Source organism: Molothrus ater, chromosome 18, assembly GCF_012460135.2.
Source record: "Molothrus ater isolate BHLD 08-10-18 breed brown headed cowbird chromosome 18, BPBGC_Mater_1.1, whole genome shotgun sequence".
NCBI lineage: Eukaryota > Metazoa > Chordata > Aves > Passeriformes > Icteridae > Molothrus > Molothrus ater.
In genome coordinates, this window is record NC_050495.2 from 12,235,140 (window position 1) to 12,259,034 (window position 23,895).

Sequence of the window (23,895 nt, forward strand, 5' to 3'; positions counted from 1 at the left end):
CGGAACCTTTTAGCGGCGGAACGCGCGGGCGCGGGGCGCGGTTTCCGTGCCGCGCCGGGCCGGCCCCGCCGCCATGGCCGCGGTGCCGGCGGAGCGGGAGCGGCCCCGGCGGCGGGAGGAGCGGGCCGGGGGCGCGAAGCGGCGGCGGCGGGAGGAGCCCCCTCAGGAGCCGCCGGAGAGGCCGGGCGAGAGCCCGCGGGAGTCCCCGGCCGAGCCCGGGTACCTGGCGCTGGCCCGCGGGCTGCTGGCCGGCAGCGCCCCGGCCCGCCGCAGCCCGGCACCCGCCCGGCCCGCCGGGGAACCCGCGGATAGGGAACCCGGAGATGGGGACGATCTGCTGGGGCAGCTGATCCGAGACCTGGTAGGGCTGCGCGGGGCCGGGGGCGGCCCTGGGGCTGTGGCGGGGACGGGCCGGGCCCCAGGCGGGGTCGCGGTGGGGCCGGTACCGGAGCACGGAGAGGGCTCGGCTGCGGGGCCGCTCGCTGCAGGCGGCGAGCAAAGGGGACCTTGAATTGGTGTTCCTGTGTGCTTGTTTATAACCTCAGCTTCTGAATATACATCCCTTTATAAAGTTTTAACCCTTGAGAATCTGCTTGTCCTGTGTAATGGCACGGGGTGGGATTGTTGGGTGTCCTGTGCGGGGTTATGAATTGGGCTCGGTGATCCTCGAGGGTCCCTTCCAACTCGAGATATGCCGTGACTCTATGAAATAATATCTTTTTTCTCTTAAGATTTTTTGTTGTTTACTCAGGCAGTTTGATGCGAGTGCAGTAATTAAGGATATCCTGCCTTGTGACACAGCAGCGTAGTAAGAAAACAAGCTTTAATTCTTTAAATAAAGGAGTTAATTTGGAAATAGTCTTAAATACAGTTCTGAACCAGATAAAAGTTACTTTGGTAAATCCTCTAAATGCCATATAGATGTTATTTACAGTATAGGAAAACTAAGGGGGAAACCGATTTTCTTGGTTCTCACTAACCTCACTATGACTAATTACTCTTTGCTTAAAAAAATTAAAAGGAACAGATTAAATTTCTGTCTGCAAGGCACAAATTAATCCATTTTACAGAATTAGTGCTCCATTAGCACACAGGAGCCCGAATCTGTCTCAGAGGGGCTGGTTGTATTTGAGTTTTGGACTCATTCCAGTAGACTTTTAGACAGACTGGTGCTGACTTAACATCCCTGCTTCCTTGTGCTGAGGACAAGCTGCAGGAATTTTTGGGGTGTGGGAAGACCTGGCTCTGCCTCTAATGTTAGGATTGCATTAGAGTGTATGAAAAATGTGTGTGGAAAATTTTATGATTGGCTTTTCGCAAATATTAAAATGAATATTATATGTGTTGTGTTAGAAAGTAATGTATTAATTCTCTTAAGTAGTGTGTTAAATATAGTTTTGGGTTATAAAAAAATGTTAAAATAGAAACTGTGCTATGTAGGATACTTTTTTTAAAGAAAGGACTTGCACTGAGATAGCAGCCCCAGGACACCTGAATCTTTCAGAGAAAAATAATTTATTGCCCCATCATCAGAAGAAATGAACTTCTTCCCACCTCGAAGCTGCTGTTAGGATTCAGGGGAAGAAGTTGAGGATGACCAGACAGAATCCTGTGTTTGAATGGAATTTATGCATCATGTATGAGGTGTATGAATATGCAACAGGTTATTGTTTTTAAGGGTTAATCCTCTGTTAACCTGGGTCCTTTTTCAGGCTCCTGCTGCCCAGAAAAGGTACCCAGACGTCTGTAACTCTTTATTTCTATTGTCTCATATTGTCCTAATTCAAATTGTCCAAATTATTATTACTCTAATTGTATTACTATTTTTATAACCATTTTATTACTATTAAACTTTTAAAATTTTAAAAACAAGTGATTGGCGTTTTTCACAGAATGGAATCAGTATGAGTTTGTGCTGTGCCTCCAGAACCTCAGACAGATCCTAAATCAGGATCATCCTCTCCCTCTTGGCACTTCCTAACCCCCATTCCTTTACTGTGTAGGTTTCTTCTGCAGCTACTCTTCATTTAAACTTGGACCCTTTGCAGCACCAAAGCAGGAAAAAAGGCACTTCTGGGTTTATTTGAAGCAGGGTATAAATCCTTGTGCAGCTCAGTTTATAAAACTCTGTGTAGGCTGGGAGAGCTGGGGGTGCTCACCTGGAGAGGAGAAGGCTCCAGGGACACCTCAGAGCCCCTTGCAGGGCCTAAAGGGGCTCCAGGAGAGCTGCAGAGGGACTGGGGACAAGGCATGGAGGGACAGGACGCAGGGAATGGCTCCCACTGCCAGAGGGCAGGGCTGGATGGGATATTGGGAATTAGGAATTGTTCCCTGTGAGGATGGGCAGGCTCTGGATCCCTGAAGTTTTTTGCTCTTTTCCCCTCCTTTCCTCCAGAGCACTGTTGGTGCTGAGCCTTGTGTGAGCACTGCTGTGCCTGCAGCCCCGATTCCTTGCAGTGAGACCCTGTGTGCACCCAGCCAGCCCAGATCTGCTGCCTGGACACGACTCAAGCCCAATTTGGAAGGAGCTCACCCGTGGTGGTGCCGTGCCTGAGCTCATGAGCCCGGAGCTAACAAGCCTTGCCCAGTGGCTCCTCTGGTTTGTTCGGGCAGCCTGGGATCCCTTTGTGCTTTCCTTGGGTGTCCCCGCTGGAGACGGGTGGGATTTACAGCGCTCCAAAGCAAACAGACCCTGCGGATCCGCGGCAGCCCCAGCACGGGGCAGAGAGCAGGAGCTGCTTGTGCAGGGAAATTGGGGGTGAGGAGGGAGGGGAGGGAGGGCAGCAGCAGGGCTGGCTGCAGCTCCTGCTCTAAGTGACTTTAGAACAAGTGGGAGGTTCCAGCGTGTGTGAAGTGATGTTTTGTTGCTAAAAGACCTGATGGGAGCATTGCCTGTGTTTGTGTTGTCCAAACGCTTGCTTGTGTTTAGAATTTCTTGTCCTGAGTGTGGAATATCTTTTGCTTTAAAAACCATACCCATTATATTGGGATTTCCCTGAGTAAATGCTTTGAATAAACCCAGAATATCCCTTTGATTCTACTGTGGTACTGCAAATGGCCCAGATTTGAATGAGAAGCTCTAGGAGAGACCCGCAAAGGTACCAGGGTTAGGGAAGTGCCAGGAGATGATCCTGAGCTTCTGAAGGCAAGCAGTGGAGATGGGTTTTAACTGAGCAGCTGATTTTGTGCATGAGGATTGATGGACAATGATCAGGAGCACCTGTGGGGGGACAGAAACCAGAGAAAACACTGCAGAGCAAAACTAGTGACATAGAAATAGTCAGAATCAGCTGATTAAGCTCTTTCTCTATTATAGAGTATAAAAATGTTGAATATCTAGACAGGATAACAGGGAAGATAAATCTTGTTGTGATAACTGCAGGAAGAAGATGCAATAATTATGTAATTAAACCAAACAGAATACATCTAGGAAAAATCTATGTGCTGCATTTAGCTGTTAGCTTAAATTGATAGATTCGGCTTCAAAGTTTTTGTTTGAGATGCACAATTAGTTAAAGGAGGAACATTTCATATTAAAATAGCATTTTTATATTAGCAATGAAAGAAACCAACATCATCTCCATTCAGTTTTATTTAAAATATTTGTTCATTTTTCCATCACATGGGATTGAAATCTTGCAGGTGAAATTAATAATGGGTATATACCTTCAAAGTGATCATTTATTGGGGGTTTTTGGCACTTTAGCCAAACTATTTCACTAGAACTTGTGTCCTGCCTTTCTCTGCCCTTTAAAGGGCCATGAAAGAATGGAGAGGCAGAAAAAATGATATTTTCATGGAGCTGTGGTGGCCCTGAGGACACACCATTCCTTCTCCATACCATGGTAACTTCTCCTGCTGTCAAACTGTGTGCTAAATCAGCCTCACCAATTATTTTCTCCTTTTTCCTTCTCAGAATGAAATCAATGAGGTTCCTTTTTTCGACGTGCAGCTGCCTTATGAGCTGGCACTGAAGATATTCCAGTACCTGGGCAAGGCTGAGCTGGGAAGGTGTGCTCAGGTGAGTGCTGCTGGCACTTTGCTGCTCTGATTCCACTAAAAACTGGCAGAAGTAGTGAAAAACCAGGCACCTCCATGTAGGCAAGTGGGGTGGCAGCCCAAGGAACTCAGCTGGTTGTGCTTTCACTCACAGGAGACAGTTCCAAAGCTGGATATTGGAAATGTAATGGTACATGAGCTGGATTTACAGCTGCACTTGAGCAGAGTTAAATAAAACATCTGTGGCTTGGGCAGCAGCAAAGCCTTAAAATTGAAAATAAATAGTGCAAGGATATTTTGATTTGAGTGAGTGTTCTGAAGCATTTTTGATTCAGGTCAGTGTCTTGCAGTGTTTAGGACTCAGCACTTGGCAGTGCTAAGGGCATGGCAAGAGCTGCTCCTCCCAATTTCCAGCATGGGATTGAACCACAGACATTGGAGTAGTAACTTTTTGTCTGTACTATTTCCATGTGAGGCTAAATTCTTAAAGGACCCTGATTTCCTCCCCCCAGCCCTGCAAGGAGTTTATGTTTTTCTTTTCTGATACTTTCAGGTAATGCTCTCAGCAGTCTGTACTCAGGCATGGTCCTTAATTTACGTGTAGTTGTAAACTGCCTACTCTTACTGAAGCACTCACTCTCACCTCATTCTACTCAGGGCTGTTCAGCCCACACTGTTGGACCTCTTTATTTCCTTTCTTCACCCACTGAGTGATGAACCTCCTCTCTGAATGAGTCTTCAAAGCCAACTTAATTGGCAATTGCTGATTACCCAGTGGAATCAAGAAGAATATTGTAGATACAATTCCAGCTTCTCCTGTGGCCACTGTTTAGGGTTCCAGGCTGGTGGTCATTAACTTTCACATACAGAGCACATCTTGCAACCTCACAAAAATCCAACCAAAACCATTCTCTGTTTTACAAACAGTCTAGGGCATGGTTTGAGTGGAAGAGAAAAATGTTAATATGTGAAAACTGAGAAGTGACAGGGTCTGTTGAGGATGGCTAAACTTAAATATTCTGCAGATGGTCCAGGCTTTGAAAGGAAATTGGGCTTTTAATGTTCACTATGAGTGTGTTGTAGTGTTAAATAGCTACAAGTGGTTATTGCTTAAATCTTGGAGTTGCTAATGCCTTTTAGGGACAGGGACTGTTTAAAGAAAATTAATTCCTTGTGCAGGGCTGCTCTTGCAGAGGGGAAGATTCTCTGGGATTATTTTTTGGTGCTGTCCAGGACAGGGAAGCTTTCAGATGTGCTCAGGTTTCTGTCCCTTGGGGTAGAGATATGCCATCAATAAAGGCCACAGCCCATGACATGGAACAGGGCTGCATTTTTGAAGTGGACTGGTTTAAGGTTTTTCTTTCACTCTCTTTTCCCCCCCTCCTTAGGCTTGATCACTTTACCTCATGGCATAGTAAAAAGATTGGCTGCTGTCAGGCTGCTCCTTTTCCCTGTGCTTAGGGCTGCACTGGATTTCCCTCCCACTTTGCTTCTTAGCTTCAACCTGTTCTCATAAGATGTGTTTTAACAGAGACAATTTTCCACATTTCTCATTCTCCTGTTCCCAAGTCACTGTTCCTTTGTGGCAGCTGAGCAAGTGCCCAGTGTTTCACAGGGCTTTCCCAATCAGATGAATATCCAGTGCAGAGCTGGTTTCTATTTAACTGTTCAAATAAAAAGCAGAGCCATAAAAATAAATAGCATTTTCATTTTTCTCCTGGTGGTTTTGTTTTTGAAGGGGGGGAGCCCTCTTCTGTTCCATGGAAAACCCTGCTGCTTTATGGTGTTATCCTAGAAAGGTTTTTTTTATTAAGGTGCCTTGGGATTTCAGTGAAATTGGGCCAGTTGGTGGAATTGGCATCATGATCCATGTGAGTGCCTTTGGAGAAAACCTGTTTGCTTAGTCCTTTCTGCCAAATTGGTAACCAGCTAACAGGAAAGGAGCCTGACTGCAGAGCCTCTCTGAGATTTAATCACACCACAGACTGTCTGGAGAACTTGAATTTCACCTTGATATTTCCCTTTCCCTCGCTCCCCCACAGCTTTTCTTTGATTTTTGGAATTAGTAGTGTAAACCACAACCTGTCTGTGTGGCACTGGAAGTACACAAGTCTGTAAATAAATGTCCTGAGCTCTGCTGGGTCTGCAGTAGGGGGGTGACATTCAGCAGCACCCACCAGACCAGTCCCTGTTGATATCCCACGTTTGGAATCCAAGGAGAAAAGTATCCAGGGCTTTGTGTAGCACAGAACAGGCCAGGGTAAGGCAAAATTCTGCCCTCTGAGCACTTTCTGATTGTGTTCTGACCATTGGCAGAAATATCTGTACCATGAGTGACTCTCCTGTGACTGTGACAGGTTTGGGAGCAGTCACTCCTTCCTCCTGGTCAGGGTGTAGGGGGAAAGGAAAAACAATCCCTTGGGACACCACAGATGTGACAAACTGGAATGCCTGGGTGTGATTTAGGGCTGATACTGTAAATACATTTATTTTACCCATGGCTTGGGGACCTGGCATTTATGGTTCAGCTTGGTGATGAGGGGATGTGTTTGAATTCAGCAGCACTGAATTTTGGCAGATTTGTTTCTGTGGGAAATTCCCTTGACCTGTTAGGTTTTCATCTTAGAGAAGGTTTAAAAGTGTTTACCAACACAGGAATTGTGTATGTATCTAGGGCAAGGGAGACTGTTTCTAGGAATTTAGGAATGAATTGTCGTGCATAAATCAAGAATTTCAGCTGCTTGCTTCCAGGGCTTCTGGGATTGTCAAACTGTTGAGGCTTTAATGTTTATACATTTATAAAAGGAAAATTGAATGTGTTTTTTTGAGCATGGTTTTGCATCAAGGTTGTTTATGGGTAAAAGCCATCATCCATCCTCCTTGTGATTCCCAGAGAGTGCAGAGGAATGGATGGATAAGGATATCCCTGCCCTGGGCTGAGCCCCCATCAGGAGCAGCAGGAAAGGAGGGGGGGATTCTGCCCCTCTGCTCTGCTCAGGTGAGAGCCCACCTGCAGAGCTGCCCCTGGGCATGGGGTCTCCAACATCAGGAGGACCAGGAGCTGCTGGAGTGAGACCAGAGGAGGAAATGCTCCAAGGGCTGGGAGAGCTGGGGGTGCTCACCTGGAGAGGAGAAGGCTCCAGGGACCCCTCAGAGCCCCTTGCAGGGCCTAAAGGGGCTCCAGGAGAGCTGCAGAGGGACTGGGGACAAGGGATGGAGGGACAGGACCCAGGGAATGGCTCCCACTGCCAGAGGGCAGGGATGGATGGGATATTGGGAATCAGGAATTGTTCCCTGGCAGGGTGGGCAGGCCCTGGCACAGGGTGCCCAGAGCAGCTGGGGCTGCCCCTGGATCCCTGGCAGTGCCCAAGACCAGGCTGGACATTGGGGCTGGGAGCAGCCTGGGACAGTGGGAGGTGTCCCTGCCATGGCAGGGGTGGCACTGGGTGGTCTTTAAGGTCCCTTCCAGGCCAAACCATTTTGTGCTCAGGGCTGGGAGCAGAAAAGATGAGCAGTTTCCATCAGAATGGCTTTGGATTAAACACTTGGCACTATTTTTTGTACCGAGCTCAAAGTCCAGCGAGTTCTAATTGAGGCCCCTGGTCTCAGCAAATGAGCCTTGACTCTGCCTTTGTGTGTCTGGGGAAGAAAATAAACCTAGTGAAATAAAAACCATTATCAGATGCAGAGGGATGAATAAACCTTCATTAGGATTTGAGCCAGTTGATTTAGATGGGATTAGAAGAAATTTTGCATTTGATGGAAGAGGTGGGGTTTTTTAGGGGGAAAAATATCCCCCAGAGGCAAAACCAAATAGCAAAGTCTGTGTCAGCAAAAGCTTTTGAAGTCCTTCAGAACATTATTACTTGCTGAACTATAAAATATAAAACTGTCCCTCTGTGGAGCTCAGGGGAACCCAAACTTTCTTTGCTGAGAACAGTTGTAAAAAGATAATAGGAACACTGAAGACAAAATTAAATTCAGGACTCCAAATCTATAAACAAGTCTGTAAGATGTTGTCATTGATCCTTGCTGGAGTTTCTGTTCAGTTTAGATTTGGAAACAAGTTTTAACAAGAGCTTTGCACATCTCAGCTCCTCTCCAGCACCCAGCTTTTAGGTGCATGTAAATAAAGCTATAATGCCCTGGCTTTTGGGGCCTCACCTGAAACTCCAAGTCAAGCAGATCTAATAAAGCTGACTTGAAGCCAATGGCTGGTTTTAATGCTGCAGCTCACAGTGGTGCTGTAAAGTGAAATGCTTGAGACTCTTTATTAGTGATTTCGTGCAGCTGAGCCTCGCTCAGTGGGGTTTTACAAGGGATTGGCATGTGAGTTTGGGGCTGTAAGAAAAGGCTGGGTTAGGGACCCTTTGGAAATTCAGGCTTGTAAAGCAGCAGGGTTCACTGTAATTTGATTGAAAAAAAATCAGGATAGGATAGGATCTTTATTCCCCCTGAAAGTTGAAAAGGCAGTCAAAATTTTATGTAGCTCCCCCCCTTTTTCTTTTGTTTTACTGTCTTTATAAAATGCTTTTAAGACCTTGAAACTTGAAAGGTCTGTGCAATATTGTCTGTTTTGGCAGGCTGAAAGGTGTGTGTTTATTTTTGATTTCTCTTTTGGAAAGCAAGGCAAGAGCTGGCCTGTTTTGGCTGTGCTTCCCTGTGCGTGTGCTCAGCCTGTCCCTGTCAGGAAAATGTGCTGCTGTTTGGGGAGGGGGCAGAGGTTCTGCCTGGGGAGCTCCACTCCTGCACCACAGCTGCTCTTTTGGTGTGTCAGCAGAAAGCTGCTTTGGGGTTTTGGTTTTTTTTTTTTTTTTTTTGTGTTCTTGGAGCAATAACACAGATATTTATCCTACTTTTAAATCAAATTGAGAGCAAATTCTTAATGGTTTGGATTTGGGATTGCCTCTTTTTGGTGCTTTTGAAGTTGCTGAGTGTGTCCCTCTAGGGACAGGAGCGCTCAGCACTTTGATTCCAGGGTACTGTGTGTTGCTGGAGCAGCCTCAGTGCTGGTTCTGTCATTTCAGGGCTTTATTCTTGCCCTGTGCAGGTCATTTCCTTTGTCAGAGGATGGAGGGGGATTGTCTCCCTCTGCCAGTTTGCACTGAGCTCTCTGGGTGATTCAGAATGTTCATTTTGCTGCTTTTGGATATTCCTATTTGAGCACTGCTTTTCTCTGTAGGTCTCAAACCTTAAAAACACTTGCAGGTTACTCAGATCACCCCTTCTTTCATCATATTAAACATTTTCTATGTGTGTGTCACTATGGAAAAAAATGGCAAATAAATAGAAAGAGATGGTCCTGGGGGAGTTTGTGTCCATGGGAGGCTTGGATTCTTGGCATAATCTGGGGACTGAAATGAACATTAGATGCTTAATTGTAACTTACTAAAAATGATGTCAGTCTCAGAAGGTTCTTTTAATCTTTTTAGAACCAGAGCACAATTGATTGCTGCTTTCACCAGCAGTGGCTTTCATTGGTTACATCTGTTTTTTTAAAATTAAGAATTACAGAGGAAAAAAAAAAAAGCTACTTAAGTTGGCTCTTACCTCTTGAATCTTTAATTCTGAGCCCACAATTGATTGTGATGAAGCTGTTCTCTCTGGAATGGGCAGCAACTTGAGGCTGCTTGAAAAACTTAATAATTCATTCCTATTTATGCATACTGTAATACAATAGGTTATAAATCACTAATGTCATACCCCTAATCAGGCATTGTCAGTGGGACTTCAGGGATATGGTGCTGTGATCTGAGAGGGTTTCTTAGCTACAAATATGAAAATATATTCATATTTTTGCTCTAAGCTCACAATTCTCTCTTAATTGTTTTCTTGCTGCTTTTCCTGTCAAAATTTTCCAGTCAGTGATATTTCAGGTTGACAGTGTAGCCACTAAGCTGGTGTCTATGTTATGTGGAGTTTTAGTGGAGTATAAACTCAGTTATTTCCTGAACAAACCACAGAAAACAAGCCTTTTGTTAAAAGTCTGGGGTTTTTATACACTCAGGTGTATAAAGACTGAACAAATATATTTATTAAAGTAAGACTTTAATCTTAGTACAAGCCTGTATTAATTTATGTCTTTATATTTCAGATACTATTTAATATTTCATATTAAATCTCATTTTTCCTTATCCATTTATGAGAGATCCATATATAAACATTGATTTCTAGGTCAGCAGGACATGGAAAATCCTTGCAGAAGATGAAGTGTTGTGGTACCGGCTGTGCCAGGAGGAGGGATACCTGTTGGACATGAGCATCTCTGACCATTCCTGCTGGAAGCTTGCCCTCAAAAACTGCAGAGCCAGAGAGCACATGCTGAAAACCAACTGGAAGGTCAGAGAGAAATTAAGGAATTGGGGAAAAATTGGAATTGGGGAAAAATGGGAACCTGCTTAGAGCAAGTGGGAGAGGAGAGTTGGGGTTGTGTTCTGCAGCTCCTCTTTCCCAGTTGAAAGCTGCTGGGGGGGGTTTTCTCTCAGCAGCAGTAGCAAAGCTGGGAGTTTGCCAGCAGCAGGTTTTGGTGGCTAAAGGAATGGGAACACCCAGCCTGTGTCTCTCTGCAGAACCGTGTGGGTGCCGTGAGCCAGCTGCACTACGAGCCCGGCCGCGTCCTGTGCGACGTCCACTGCTGCGACGGCGTGGTCATGGCAGGGTGAGCACGGGGCTGGCACTGCCCACTGCACCTTCCATAGAGTGTGCACTGCCCACTGCGGCTGCACAGGGTCTGCAGTGCCCACTGCACCTTCCATAGAGTGTGCACTGCCCACTGCACCTTCCATAGAGTGTGCACTGCCCACTGCGGCTGCACAGGGTCTGCAGTGCCCACTGTGGCTGCACAGAGTCTGCAGTGCCCACTGCACCTTCCATAGAGTGTGCACTGCCCACTGCACCTTCCATAGAGTGTGCACTGCCCACTGCACCTTCCATAGAGTGTGCACTGCCCACTGCAGCTGCACAGGGTCTGCAGTGCCCACTCCACCTTCTGTAGGGTGTGTAATGCCCACTCCATCCTTTGTAGAGTGTGTAATCCCCACTCCACCTTCTGTAGTGTAATGTCCAGTCCACCTTCTATAGAGGGTGTAATGTCCATTCCATCTTATAGAGTGTGTAATGTCCAGTCCACTCTTATAGAGTGTGTAATGCTCCCTCCACCCTCTGTAGAGTGTGTAGTGTCCACTCCATCCTCTGTAGAGTGTGTAGTGTCCAGTCCACCCTCTGTAGAGTGTGTAATGCCCACTCCACCTTTTACAGAGTGTAATGTTCACTCCATGTGTTGCAGAATGTGTAATGTCCATTGCACCTGCAACAGTGTGTAGTGCCTACTCCATCGTTACCAGAGTGTGTAATGCCCACTTCATTTTTTATAGTGTGTGTAATTCCCACTCTACCTTTACCAGGCTGTGTAATGCCCACTCCACCTTCTATAGAAAGTGTAATGCTCATTTTATCTTCACCAGAGTGTGTAATGCTCACTCCACCTTTAACAGAGTGTGTAAAGCTTGCTCCATCCTTACCAGGCTGGGTAATGCCCACTCCATCTTTACCAGTCTGTGGGGGGCTCACTCCACCTTCACCATCTGAAATCTCAGGTGCTTCCTTTAATAAATTCAAAAGCAGCACCTGTTTGTTGCTTAATTAATTAACCTTAATTCTGTTAAGAATGGCTTCACCTGCAGTTCCTGAGACAGGCTGTCTTTTAGAGACTGGTGAGGATGTTTATCTACGATTTACCTCAGCAGTTCAAATTTTTATGGAACTGTTCAAAAGTTATCTCATGTACAAGTAGTCCCTGTAAAAACTCAGGTATTTTCTGATGATCTCCATCTATTGTTTTGCTGTGGAAGCACCCAGAATGTATTAAACATTTTACACATCTACTGAAAAAATCCCCCTTTTTAATGTTTTTTCATAAAAATCTCTTAATCACAAGGGTATCTTGTCACAGCACAAAAATAACTTAGAAGGATTGTTAAATTGGTCCATTCTTACTTAAAAGACAACTTAGGAGGAAAATAACCCCCTCAGAATAGATAAACTTCTCTTTTCCTAATATAGAAGTTTGCTGGACCTTGGTTTAATGTTACCTATTCATTATATTTACCTAAATATAATTTTAAGAGTCTCACAAATTTTAAGAAGAGGTTCCAGTGATTCTCCCAGGAAGTGTGAGGCTTTACTGTGTTCTGTTTGAATTTCACAGGTTCAGTAATTAGTAACCCTCCAGAAACGACATGAGTAAATAAGAATTATGATATAAATACAATTATTACATTGTCCTTGACATACCAGAGTTCAATGTTTAATGGTAGCACTTCATGTTAATGGTGTGGGACTGGGAAAACTGCTTCTAAAATACTTCAAAATTCACAGACTGATTATAAGAAAGATGTCTGGAAAACTCTAATTAGTGGAAATGGTTTTGAATGCTCTTGGGCAGCTGAGAGCAGGACTCTAAACTTTCAGACAGCAAACCCAGTTGTCTCCATGCTGCTGCCAAAACCTCCAGCTCTTCTTTCATTTTCTCTTTTGTATTTATATCCAAACATGCAGTAGATAGGAGTTATGCAGATTAAATTACATTTCTGAAGTATTAATAGGCAAAGGTTATGAATCCTGCATATTAAACTCCAGTAGTCCATATTTTGGCTTGGTGTATCAGAGAAGTTGGGTCCTGACAGTTGCACATATTTTTCATTATTGGTTCTCCAGTTCCTCCAGTATCTCCTGATTCTCTTGGTGAATTTACATCAGGGGTGTGGTACAATTAAATAATTCAGATTCCTGAAAATAGGTGAGCAGGTAAGAGACCACTGAGGGAAATTTGGATGTGTGTATCCTTTAGAAAAAATGATGTTCACTTAAATGACTTCCCAGTAATTTCTCTAAAAAATGAATTATCTCTTTATGAAGCTGTGAGCATGTGTTTGATGAAACAACATGAGCAAATTAGAATTCAGCTGTTTGAATTTACCTGGTTAGTAAATGAAGGGTTTAGAGTATTAGAACACAAAAATTATGTTATGTCCTTTGCTGTTTACTGCTTGTCCTTCACTCTGCTTGGTCTCTTAAGTTGGTAAATGGTAAATATCAAACAAGGGAGACTTCAAGTTATAACTAAAACTTCAGAGGGCGTCAGCAAATTGTGCAGAGAAATACTTTATGTGCATTTGGTAAGTATTTAAGATATCAAGGAATTTGTTGGGGTTTTGTTGTTTGCTGTGTTTTTATTTTTTAAATCCAACCATAACCCTCCCCTGTCTCACCCAGCTTATAAAATTGAACTTAATGGCATTGTGCTTTCAAATTTGTCATAAAAGTGTAATGAATCTGGTGATCAATAGCAAACTGTTGTGTTCTTTCAGTGCTGAAGAAGTAATTTAATAGCTGAGGTTTACAAAGTCAATTCTCCTCTCAGTATAAATATCAATTATCTGTTACATTTAATGATTCTCTCTCCTGTTTCACAAACACTGTGCTCAGCTTTGCATGGGAATAATCAGTGATTACAGAGGGACCTGAGTGTCTGAATGTGTGAGTTTGCAAGGCCTGGTGCTGCTAATCCAGAATTGTGGGGCATTTACCAAGGATTTTCTATTCAGAATATTTTCTATTCCAAATATTTTCTATTTCTGCTCAGGGCTGCTCAGTTTTTAGCAGGTTTTTTGATCATAATTCCCTCAGCCACTCCTGGTGCTCCAGCCCCTTCCCTGGGCACGCTCCAGCCCCTCCAGCTCCTTTTTGTCCTGAAGGGCCCAGAACTGGGCAGAGGATTGGAGGTGCCCCAGGAGTGCCCAGTGCTGTGCCCTGGGACAGCCCAGGTGCCCTTGGTCCCTTGCACACCTGGGCTGGTTGGTGACCAGCTGCTGTCACCCGCACCCCCAGAGCTTTGTCCACCTTGTGCAGCCTCCAGCGTTCCCTGGGGTGGTGGTGGCCCAGGGTAGGACCCTGCACTTGGCCCTGCTGATGTTCTGTGCCAGAACTTTGCCTGGCACTGAGGTCAGGCTGACAGGGCAGTGAAATAAATAGGGCAGGAGATCTTTCTCCTTTCTAATGCCTTTATTAAAAATCAGCTCGGGTGGGGAGAACCGACGGGGCGCGTTCACGCCGCCGCTGCTCCCAGGAATGGCACAGAGGAGGAGGAGGAAGAGTGCAGCTTCATCCACTGGTCTGCAGGCAGAGCTGGGGCTCCCACCCTCACGAGAGCATCAGGAGATTCCCAGTTTTTCAATTTGACATTCGAGGTCCTCTGTCCAGCCGACATCTTTTTAGATTAGGGTGAGGGGTAAAAAGGGTCTAAGCAGATACTGGATTCTGTTCCTCATGACTAGATGTCACTTTGATCTGTCAATACCATGTTGGCTCGTTGTTTTTAGGGGTTTTTGGCTAGGTTTGGTGAGGGGCTTTTTCATTTGCATGCCAGCTCTGATGTCCCCTCTTCTTCACTATCCGGCTGCCATCCTCCAGGAAGCAGCAGGGTGCCACTGACAAAAGGGGGATTCCCAACCATCAACAACAGGTAGTTTGTCACAGACATCTTTTATGAAAAATCCTTTCCTTAGGATTTTTCCTCCTGAGAAGCTGAGAGGCCTCAGGAACAAAATGTAACCAATGGTTATCTGCTGCTGTGGAATGCAACAGGTGCATCTGGGATTGGTCCATGTTGGATGTTTCTAATTAATGGCCAATCACAGCCCAGCTGGCTCGAACAGAGAGTCTGAGCCACAAGCCTTTGTTATCATTCCTTCTTTTTCTATTCTTAGCTGGCCTTCTGATGAAATCCTTTCTTCTATTCTTTTAGTATAGTTTTAATATAATATATATCATAAAATAATAAATCAAGCCTTCTGAAACATGGAGTCAGTTCCTCGTCTCTTCCCTCATCCTGAGACCCCTGTGGTCACAGTAGTTAACAAAAATGACAGGTGATTACAGCAACAAACAGAACTCCACCCTGGCAGCAACTGGCCCAGCTTGTGAACTCTGCAACCTTTTTAAAAAATGGCAAGTTTTCTACTCATAACAGGCAGCATTTCCCTGGATCATCCTTCCAGCCCAGCTCCTAGATGGGCATCACTGAGCTCAGCTCACTGATTGCCCCTGGGAAAGGAGGGTCCGTGGCCTCCTCCCTGCTGGGAAGGGTGGGAAGTGTTGGGGTGAGCTCTGCCCCCCTCCCTCCGCAGCCTGGGGTGGGTCCCAAGGGCTGCAGCAGGATTCCAACCATTTCTCCTTGAATCGTGGGCCTGCATTCTGCTCCCTGCCCCTGTTTTCCAGCCTGGGTACCCTGAGGACAGGGCCTTAATTCCCTCAGCCTTTCCTCATCTTTTGTCACTGTTTCTCCCTGATCCAATAAAAATGGATCTGGTAGCAGCAAGATGAAGTTCTAGTTGGGCTGAAAGGAGTTCTGGTTGGAGAGAGCAGGAATGCTGGGGTTGGTGTGTTTGGGAATCTTGGAGCAAGCCTGGAATCACTGATTGGTTTGAACCTGTGCTGTGCTAGGTGTGATCTTGTCATCTTCACTGCCCTGCTTCAAACTCCACTGCAGAGTGGAACAATTTTTATTTTACTTGCTGTAGAGCTTTTTAACCTTTCTGAAAGGGAATTTATACAGGTTGTGGGCAGAGTGACTTAAACCAGCAGCTGTGATTTATAGAGGCACAGTTTGAGCTGGTTCAAGAGCAGCTCTTTATTAATCTGTGAAGGAAGCAAAGGCACAGAAATACCCAGAGAAACGCTCCTATTCCATGCACTCTCCCTTGTCCCCATGCTGCTGGCCAGGCTGAGGCCAGGAGATGGCAGAATTTCAGGGATTGATTGAGTGCAACCTGAGCTGGGAGCGGAGGTGGCAGCGAGCAGCTCCCCTTTGTGCTGCCTGACATCAGATAATTCAATCTGGCCTGCACGCAGAGCTTCTTGTGTTTGTCATTAAAATTTCATCCCGGTGGTTACCAGGCTTGTTTTCTGGGTCAGCCCCTGACTCCCTTTTCATTTGAGCCAGTGGTGTTTGTGGTTACCTCACTCGCAATCAATGCTGGATTTGCCAGCCTTTCTACAGTTACATGTCTCGAAGGATCTTCTCTAAAGGGATGATGTTCTCCCCCTCATCCCCCATTCAAATGGAGTTTCAGCCCTAAGTCAGAGCTTACTTAAAGCAATTATATAGCTGCTTGCTTGGCTTTTAGAAATTCCTGCTGGTGATGAGGCTCCCTGTGCCTAATGCTGTCATTTAGTGTGCAGAAAGCCTGCATTGCTTCACTTTCTCTTACTAAAATCTGGATTTATATGGGGCTTTTTTAAGCAAATGCTTGTTCAGACAGTAAAATTGCTACTTTTCTGCTACCTTTTTTTTCTTTTGCTACCTTTTTCTCAGAGGTTGGGTCTTCCTGGACAGTGTGGTCTCAGAACATGCATGTGGTCCTTGTTTGACCTTGTCATTCCAGAGGATCCCATGGCATGTCCTGAGACTGTTGCTCCTGACTGGCTCTGAAATACTCACCTGTGGCTGTTCTTGAGCTCTGGGGTGAGCTTGCCTTGTGCTGCTGGTGCTGTCTCACCTCACAGCTCACCCCTAAAGCCACACCAGGCAGGCTTTGAGGGGGATGTGTTAATTTTTTAATGCTTGCAGAAAAAGCACTGGTGGCTTCACTGCTGCTGGTGATGGCTCTGAAAATAAAACAAAAAGAGTCAGACCAGAGTCAGAGCACCCTTCCCAAGACCCAGAACTATAAAGTATCATCTTTTTCTTTCTTTTTCTTCAGTTTTCCATGACTGAGTGGTGGCCTGGTAGTGAAGAGCTTGGCCACAAACTGATTTAGCAGATGCTGTGAGGAGTCCCTGCACCTCTTACAGACTGGGAAATCAGCCCTGGCTTCTCTTGACATTTTAATTTCAGATGTTTTCCTGCTTCCCCCCTAAGTACTGCCAGCTTGCCTTGAGATTTGAGGAGTTAGGACTGGTGAGATTGATCTGCTGATTGCCTTGATAAACCAACAGATTCACATTTCTCCCTTTTCAGGGTGGGGCACACCTGGCACAGGTGATGTTTCCCCAAGTGATGCTTGATAAAGGCCATGAGAAGCTAAGGAAGAGCTTCCTAAATATCCTGTGTGGTTTATATGGGGAATCTGGACATTTATTTCTCATGCTGACATCCTAAATGCTGAAATGATTTTATACAGTTGTCTTCATTATGGGAGCACTCACAAACAATTTGGGCCTTTCAGTTTAACTCATTTTGAGCAACATCTCCACACAAGTAGCTGCTCCTTTATGGTGAGTTCCTTTGTTCTCTTCCCTCACCTTGCACTCTACTTTGCTCCTGCTCAAAGGTGACCTGCAAATGACTTTTTAGAAGCTGGGCTTGCCACTCTCTTTAGTTTCATAATGATGTGTGAAACTAGCCCGAAAGGCTTGAAAAAGCTTTTCTGTACTTTTTAAAACTTCATGTCAACTCTCATCTAATTTGGATTTTTTGCTATAGGGCTTGTGGGTTATTCTCAAGGTATTTATTATTAGCTCTTGCATCTTAATTCAGTGTGCAGACCTGAGGAAACCAAAATATTAATTAGTAATGAAAATGAATCAAAGTTAACAAACTGAAGACTTCCAACAGCCTGAATAAACCCCTGCCTTGTTTAATTGCCTAAATTTCACTTCTATGATGCCACAACTTTCATAGTTTCTCCCTCCCCTCTCAGTGACTGCGGGCCAAGATGTCAAACAAAGCAGAAGGTGAAAATAATTGGTTTTTTCTTCAACCTTCCCCAGACCTTTTGTGCTCTCTTCACTCACTCTCATCATTGTTAAAGAGCAGTGTCAGGGCTCCTCTTTTCACCCTGAGCAGGGGAATGACATCATGAGTTCCGAGGGTTCAGGTGACAGATGAGCAGGGCCTTAGGTGAGGTGGTGTTAGTGACAGCCAGGCTGCCTTTTCTGCCAGCTCCTGAAAAAAACCTTTCAGCTGGACCCCAGGGTGGGCTTGGGTTGTTGGGAGCTGGAGGATTTACCTGCACTGCACTCATCATCAGCTCATGGCACCCATAGGGGAAAGCAGCTGAAGGCTCTTGGTGACAGAGCAAACAGGATGGGATCATTGTTGTATTAAACAGGAAGGGAGTTTTGAGTTGGTTTGGGGGTTTTTTCACTCCCAGCTGCCTATGAAGCCTGATCTGACTCTCTGGAAGCTGCTTTTCCAGCCTGCCTGGAGCTCTTGGTTTGCCTCTGGGTTTTGCAGGCACAGGCAGTAATTTTGAGCTTGTAAATCCTGGTTTTCTACTAAGGCCAGACAAACCCATCCTTCTTTCTACTCAACTTGTTGAAGATTTCATTTTTACTCTTTGGGCTGTCACCATCAGTGCCTGGAGCTCAGGTGCTGCCCCTCCTCTCTGCTGCTTGCAGCATGTTGCAGTTTGTGTTCCTTGCAGAGCAAACAGATCAATTTCCAGCATCCTCCAGTGCTGTTTTCTCACCTCTGTCTGCAACTGGAGCCACTGTTTTATCTGTGCTTTGTCCTTTGTGACATGATAGGGCTGGTGGAGCAGAGCCTTCCCAAATTGCATCATAATGCCTCCTGAATTCTTATGGAAAAGATAAGATTTTTTTTTTCTCCTGTACCCACAGTAATTTGTTTCCTTGGTAGAGCAGCTGCTTTAATTAATGGGCCTGGGCTGATGCAAGCCACTGGAACCTTGAGCAAGGGGATGGGAGATTTTTTTGCCTTAAAAATCAAATTACTAGAAACAGTGTGGCTTTTTCTAATTGCTGCTTTTATAAATGTTCATTAAAATGTTTTCCTTACAGTACAACCCTTTGGCTTGTTTCTGTTCCCTTGGTATGACATTTGCATGCACTTAATATAGAAGGTGAGGCAGAAGCAGTGAGGATGGTGAAATGTTAATTTAGTTACAGATAACAGTGCTGAGCTTCAGAACCACACACTCCAGCAGCTTAACCCACTTTCTTGAGGGCTAATTTCCTAAACAAAGCCCTAAAAAGGAAGGTAGAAGCTCTCTGCAGCTCCATATTTGTTAGGGGTCCACAGATGGGCGTGGGTTGGTAAATTGGAAAGTTGGGTTCCCAGCAGAAGAGTTTGGGAACTGATCATGAGGATGCTCAGAATGGATTTCCTACATGCTAAATCTGAAAGTGCTTCCAGATCCATTTTGGGACACATTAGTCACATTTTTCATGGCTGCACTCATATATCAAGCAACCCAAAAGTACATTTGGATGAAATCAGGGAGATTAATTTTCTACTCTGCATTCTTCTAGCAGCATTAGGATTGTTTCAGACTCTGGTTTTGGTTTACCCCCATCTGTTTTTCCTAGTGTTTTATGGTGTAGCTTTCTGCTATGTAATTGAAAATTTTCTCTTCCTTGTTCCATTTGTGTTTTATTTTTGGCCTTTGTGTTCTATTTATATTCCTTTCTGCCATGTCAAGTAGCTCTTTTCTGCTACTATTAGTTTTTCCTGAATCCCTTCCTTAAGGAATCTTTCAGCCAAGCTACCTCTAGTCAAAATCAATGGACCCAAATACCTGGGAATGAGAATGCAGGGAGAATGGGGAACTTTTACCTTTTCCAGTCTTTGAGGCTCCTCACCCTGTGGTAGATGTTTCTGAGCAGTCCATCACTCATCCCTCACTTCAGAGGAGCACAAAGAAGGTGCTAGAATCCCTTGAATTCCAGTGTTTTTCATTGTGATTGAGGTACCTCCCAACATGCCATGGTTGTGATGGGGAGGTGTTTTGAAATTGGACTTTGAGCTGTCACTGTCTCACTTGAGCTTGGGAGAGAAGATGGAGCTCAGGGTCAATCTGAACCAGTTTGAAAGTGTTTGGGCTTGAGTTTGCATCTTTAATTGGGCCTTATTCTTGAGCCTGCTGAAGGGGGCACTGGCTGATACCTTAATTAGACACAGGAAGGACTGGAGAGTTGCTTTTGGTGGAATAAGGATGAAAGCTCTGAGGTGCTTGTTGGAGCAAGACAATGCAAAATACTCATTATTTTACTTGCTTATCAACAGGCATCTGCTTAAACAGAGACTGTTACTGCAGCAAAATTCCTACTGACTTCAATAAAATGCACTGACATTGTAAGGACTTCATAATAAGATCTTTTGAGTATTAACAGATGGTCACTGACTGCCTGAAACAAAGTTGTTGGGGTTTTTTTTTTTTTTGGTTTGTTGATCACCGCAGGTATCTGGAATCTGAACAGACTTTGCCTTCTGGAAATCAGACCTGACTGTGAAACAAAGGGGGTTCTTTCTCCTTCCTTTTCCTTCCTACAGACTCTTTAGAGAAAATATGGAAAATGTAAGCTGGTTTCTGGTGGGTTTTATCAGAAGTATTTGATGACCAGCCCAGTTTGGTACAGCAAGCCTTGCCCTGGAGGGGTGTGCTCGAGGCAGCACCAAAAATGAGTGGCACCAGCATCCTGTCTGAACAGAAACCCAGCAAGGGCCCTGTTGACCCTGTGCTTTGAAGTGAAATTCTGCAGTGCCAGCAGTACCCCAGCCATGAAGGAAAGCAGTTTGTCTTTGCTGCTGCCATGGACTGAATGAGCAGAGTCTCAAATGTTTGGAAAATGTTCCTGTTAACAGTTTTTCTTTTGTGTATTTGTCAGTTTATATATTAGTTGCAGTTGTACTTTGCACAAACACTAATTAGACAGCCATCAACACTCAGGGCCAAAGCCTTACTAACAATGCAACTGTGATAGCAGTGTCTTAATTGGTTGAGTATAATTGTCATTAGGCAACCATAAAGACATCTGGGGCTCTGGAGAGGGATCAGCCTCCCCCTCCTCCTCTTCCCCAAATTTGTTCTGGCTATTGCTATCCAGCACAGTGGAGCTTTTTCAGATGAGATTCTGTGTTTTGACCAGTTTCCTGATGTTTTTCTCCTTATGAAATCGTCTGCCTCTTCAGCACCACTTCATTAGAGCTGTGCCAGCCTCCAGCTCTGCTTCCTCCCACATGTGCTCTGCACTCCACCACCTGCTTCCCAGACATTCATCGTGGGGCAGCAGCAGCTTTTAACCCCAGCTCCTTCTGCTTTCACTCATGTGGGAGAGCATGAGCAAAATGTCCTTCTCATTACTGCCACTAAAAAGTAGTCACAATGCTTTTGGTTAGTGAGTAGGTATTTTTATTGTATATTAATTTAATTTTCTCCAGTTTTTCTATGCCATATGCATTCTAGCTATTGTTGCTTCATTTCAGCAAGGTTTTGATGCATCTTTGTAAAGCTTAAGCTGAATATCCAGGCTAATTTTTACATGTAGATCCATATCTGGCCAGAATTACAGAATGGGCTTGTTGAGGAGAAGTATATTTAGAAAAATACAGCTTGTCTCTCCTCTGCTGCTGCTTCTCATGTGTCTATACTGAAATATTCCAAAGGGCAAAGTGGAATGTGAGTCCATCAAAGAAGCTGAGTTATTTGTGTGGAGAGGCTCTGTTGAACATCAGAGAAGGAAAAATGTGTCTGTGAGTAGAGAGAGCTGGGAGCCAGGTGTGGTGTGGTGGAAGGAATCAGGGAAGGGCTATCAGGAGAGGGGAAAATTTGCCTTGTGAGCAACAGGCTTCTTGTTGCTCCCTGTTGTGCTCAGGAGAGCAAGACTTTGGACAGCCTTTCTAAATGAAATGAAGCAGGTGAGGTCTGTAATGTGGGTTGGTTTAGGGTTTGGGGTTGGATTGTTGGGTGTGCTCAGTGGTGTCAGCTGTTGGAGGATTTACCTGCAGTGCACTCATCAGCTCGTGGCACCCATCAGGGAAAGCAGCAGCAGCTGAAGGCTCATGGTGTCAGAGCAAACAGGATGGGATCATTGCTGTATTAGACAGGAAGGGAGTTTTGAGTTGGTTTAGGTTTTATTTTCACTCCAGCAGGAAGCTGAGTGGGCATTTCATTGCCATCTTGGTAGAAAATTCAGTAACTGAGAGGGTTTGGAGTGCTGGGCTTGTTCTTGGGCAGGACTTGGATCTGGGGTTATTTCATGGAGTGATCCAAATGAAATTTTCAGGGCAAAATGTGAAAGTTGTGGTGGGAAATGAATAGAAATCTTGAAATTATCTAGAAACAGTGCAGTGTGTTCCTCTCTCCAGCCAGTTCTGTTGATAGGGCAGATTTGCCAATTATCTGCAATAAAGCAGCCTTTTTATTTTTTTTACAGCAAGGCAGTGCTTTAATAGTTTAAAAGCCTTTTGTTGTGGTTACAAATTGAAAGTGTGGTGCTCTTTACAACAGCATAAAAATTTTTTTTCTTTCTGAATTGGATTCATCTGTGTTGGAAATTTTTCCAGTTCAGTCCTGGTGCAGGCCCAGTGCACCCTGGAAATGGGCAGAGCTGGTTTCTCTCTCCCATCTCCCCAGGGTACTTCCCTGCCCAGACCTGCAGCTCCACTCATGATCCCACCACGTTCTTGTGGAACATCTCTCCCAATCCTTCAGCTCTGCTCTGTGGGACTGCCCTGGGAAGGATGGGAATGGTGAGAAAAGGGGGAGGAGGGATACAGGAAGCCTTGGGAACCTTCCTGAGGAACTTTTCCTGTGCTGGCACTGCTGGGATTTCTGGACAGCCATGGGGGAGCTTTGGTGGGCTCTTGCAGGGTTCTCCTGGCACGTGGAATCTCCTGGTCTGTGTCACTGAGGAGCACAGGATGCTCTCAGGGATTGCTGGGCAGTGTCAGAGCCCTCTGGGGACAAACCTTGGTGTCCTGCAGGTCCTGGCAGGGGCTGTGCCTCTATGGCACAGGAATGGGAGTCTCCAGCATGAGCTGATCCACCAGGGAGTGGAGGAGGAAGAGGAGGAGGAGGAGGCTGCAGGGTGGGCTGGTGCAGGCCCTGCCAAGCAGGTCCCAGCACAGGCACATCAGAATTTATTTCATCATCAACTTGATTTCAAACCAATGGCCAGAAGTGTTTGGTGGTGCTTGGCTCAGAGGTGGTTCAGGTGGTTCTTCATGAGCAAAGAATGGTTCAAGCTAAATTTTGACTTGATTGAATTCTGAGATAAAATTAATTTAAGGATTTACTGTGGTTCTGTGGTGTTGTTTCTTCAATTCCAGGATTGCAGTCAATGCATTGTTATTTTTGGTGGATCCCTTGTGTTCCAAGCTGTGTAGGGAAACCAGATGCAGGTGCCCTGAGAATTATCCAGCCCTGGGTCTCTCCTCTTCTCCTGCCATTTTCTCCTTCTCTCAGTCTTTGTTTTTACATCTCCAGCCTGGACTGTGTGAGAGCTACACTAGGAGGAGATGCTGTTCTTCCTTGTTTATTTAGAGATTAAAACAAATACTCTGTCACTGAGTTCTGTCCAGTCTACCAGTGTTCTATGTCTCCCCTGGAACTCACTTTTCAGTGACAAGAGAATTTTGGCTTCCCTTGGGAGGAATCTGCTGCTCTTGGCAGTCAGGAGAAGCTCAAAAACACGACCCCAACCAACCCTAGCGTAAGGAAGCAAAAATCACTTCAAAATTAAAATGCTTCCAAAACATTGAGTGCCTCTTGTTGAAGGGGCCTGCAGCAGATCTGTGTAATCACCTGTCCTCTTGTGGTTTATATCCAGATTTTGAAGCAAAATGAGCCCTTTGCAGTTTTGCAAACTGAGGAGATTTGTTGTGATCTGATCTGTGGTCTGTGTCCAATCCAACGTGAAACATTTTGCTTTGGGGAAGTTTCTTTCTTGGCATGTTGTTGTTAGATTGTGCTGCTGTAAAATTGGAAATGAAAGCAGGATTCAGAGGGGTTTGGGCCTTGTTTGCAGAGGGAGGGAAAGGGAGAAGTGTCCCACCTTGTTCTCATTTCCCTGGTGCTCCCCTGTAAGGCACAGCAGAGGAGGCAGGTGACAAGGACAGGCTTCCCTCTCTTCCTGATCAATTCATGTGCATCT

General features: G+C 45.2%; 1 protein-coding gene across 1 annotated transcript in view; it reads left to right on the top strand.

Moving 5' to 3' along the window:
* The first annotated feature begins 58 nt into the window (after nucleotides 1-58).
* FBXW8 (F-box and WD repeat domain containing 8) overlaps nucleotides 59-23,895 on the top strand; it is a 61,286-nt gene continuing 37,449 nt past the window's right edge. The window contains exons 1-4 of the mRNA XM_036393523.2: nucleotides 59-361; nucleotides 3,917-4,021; nucleotides 10,174-10,338; nucleotides 10,569-10,657. Of these exons, the coding sequence (XP_036249416.1) occupies nucleotides 74-361; nucleotides 3,917-4,021; nucleotides 10,174-10,338; nucleotides 10,569-10,657 (647 nt within the window). The 5' untranslated portion in view covers nucleotides 59-73. The remainder of the gene's footprint in view (nucleotides 362-3,916; nucleotides 4,022-10,173; nucleotides 10,339-10,568; nucleotides 10,658-23,895) is intronic.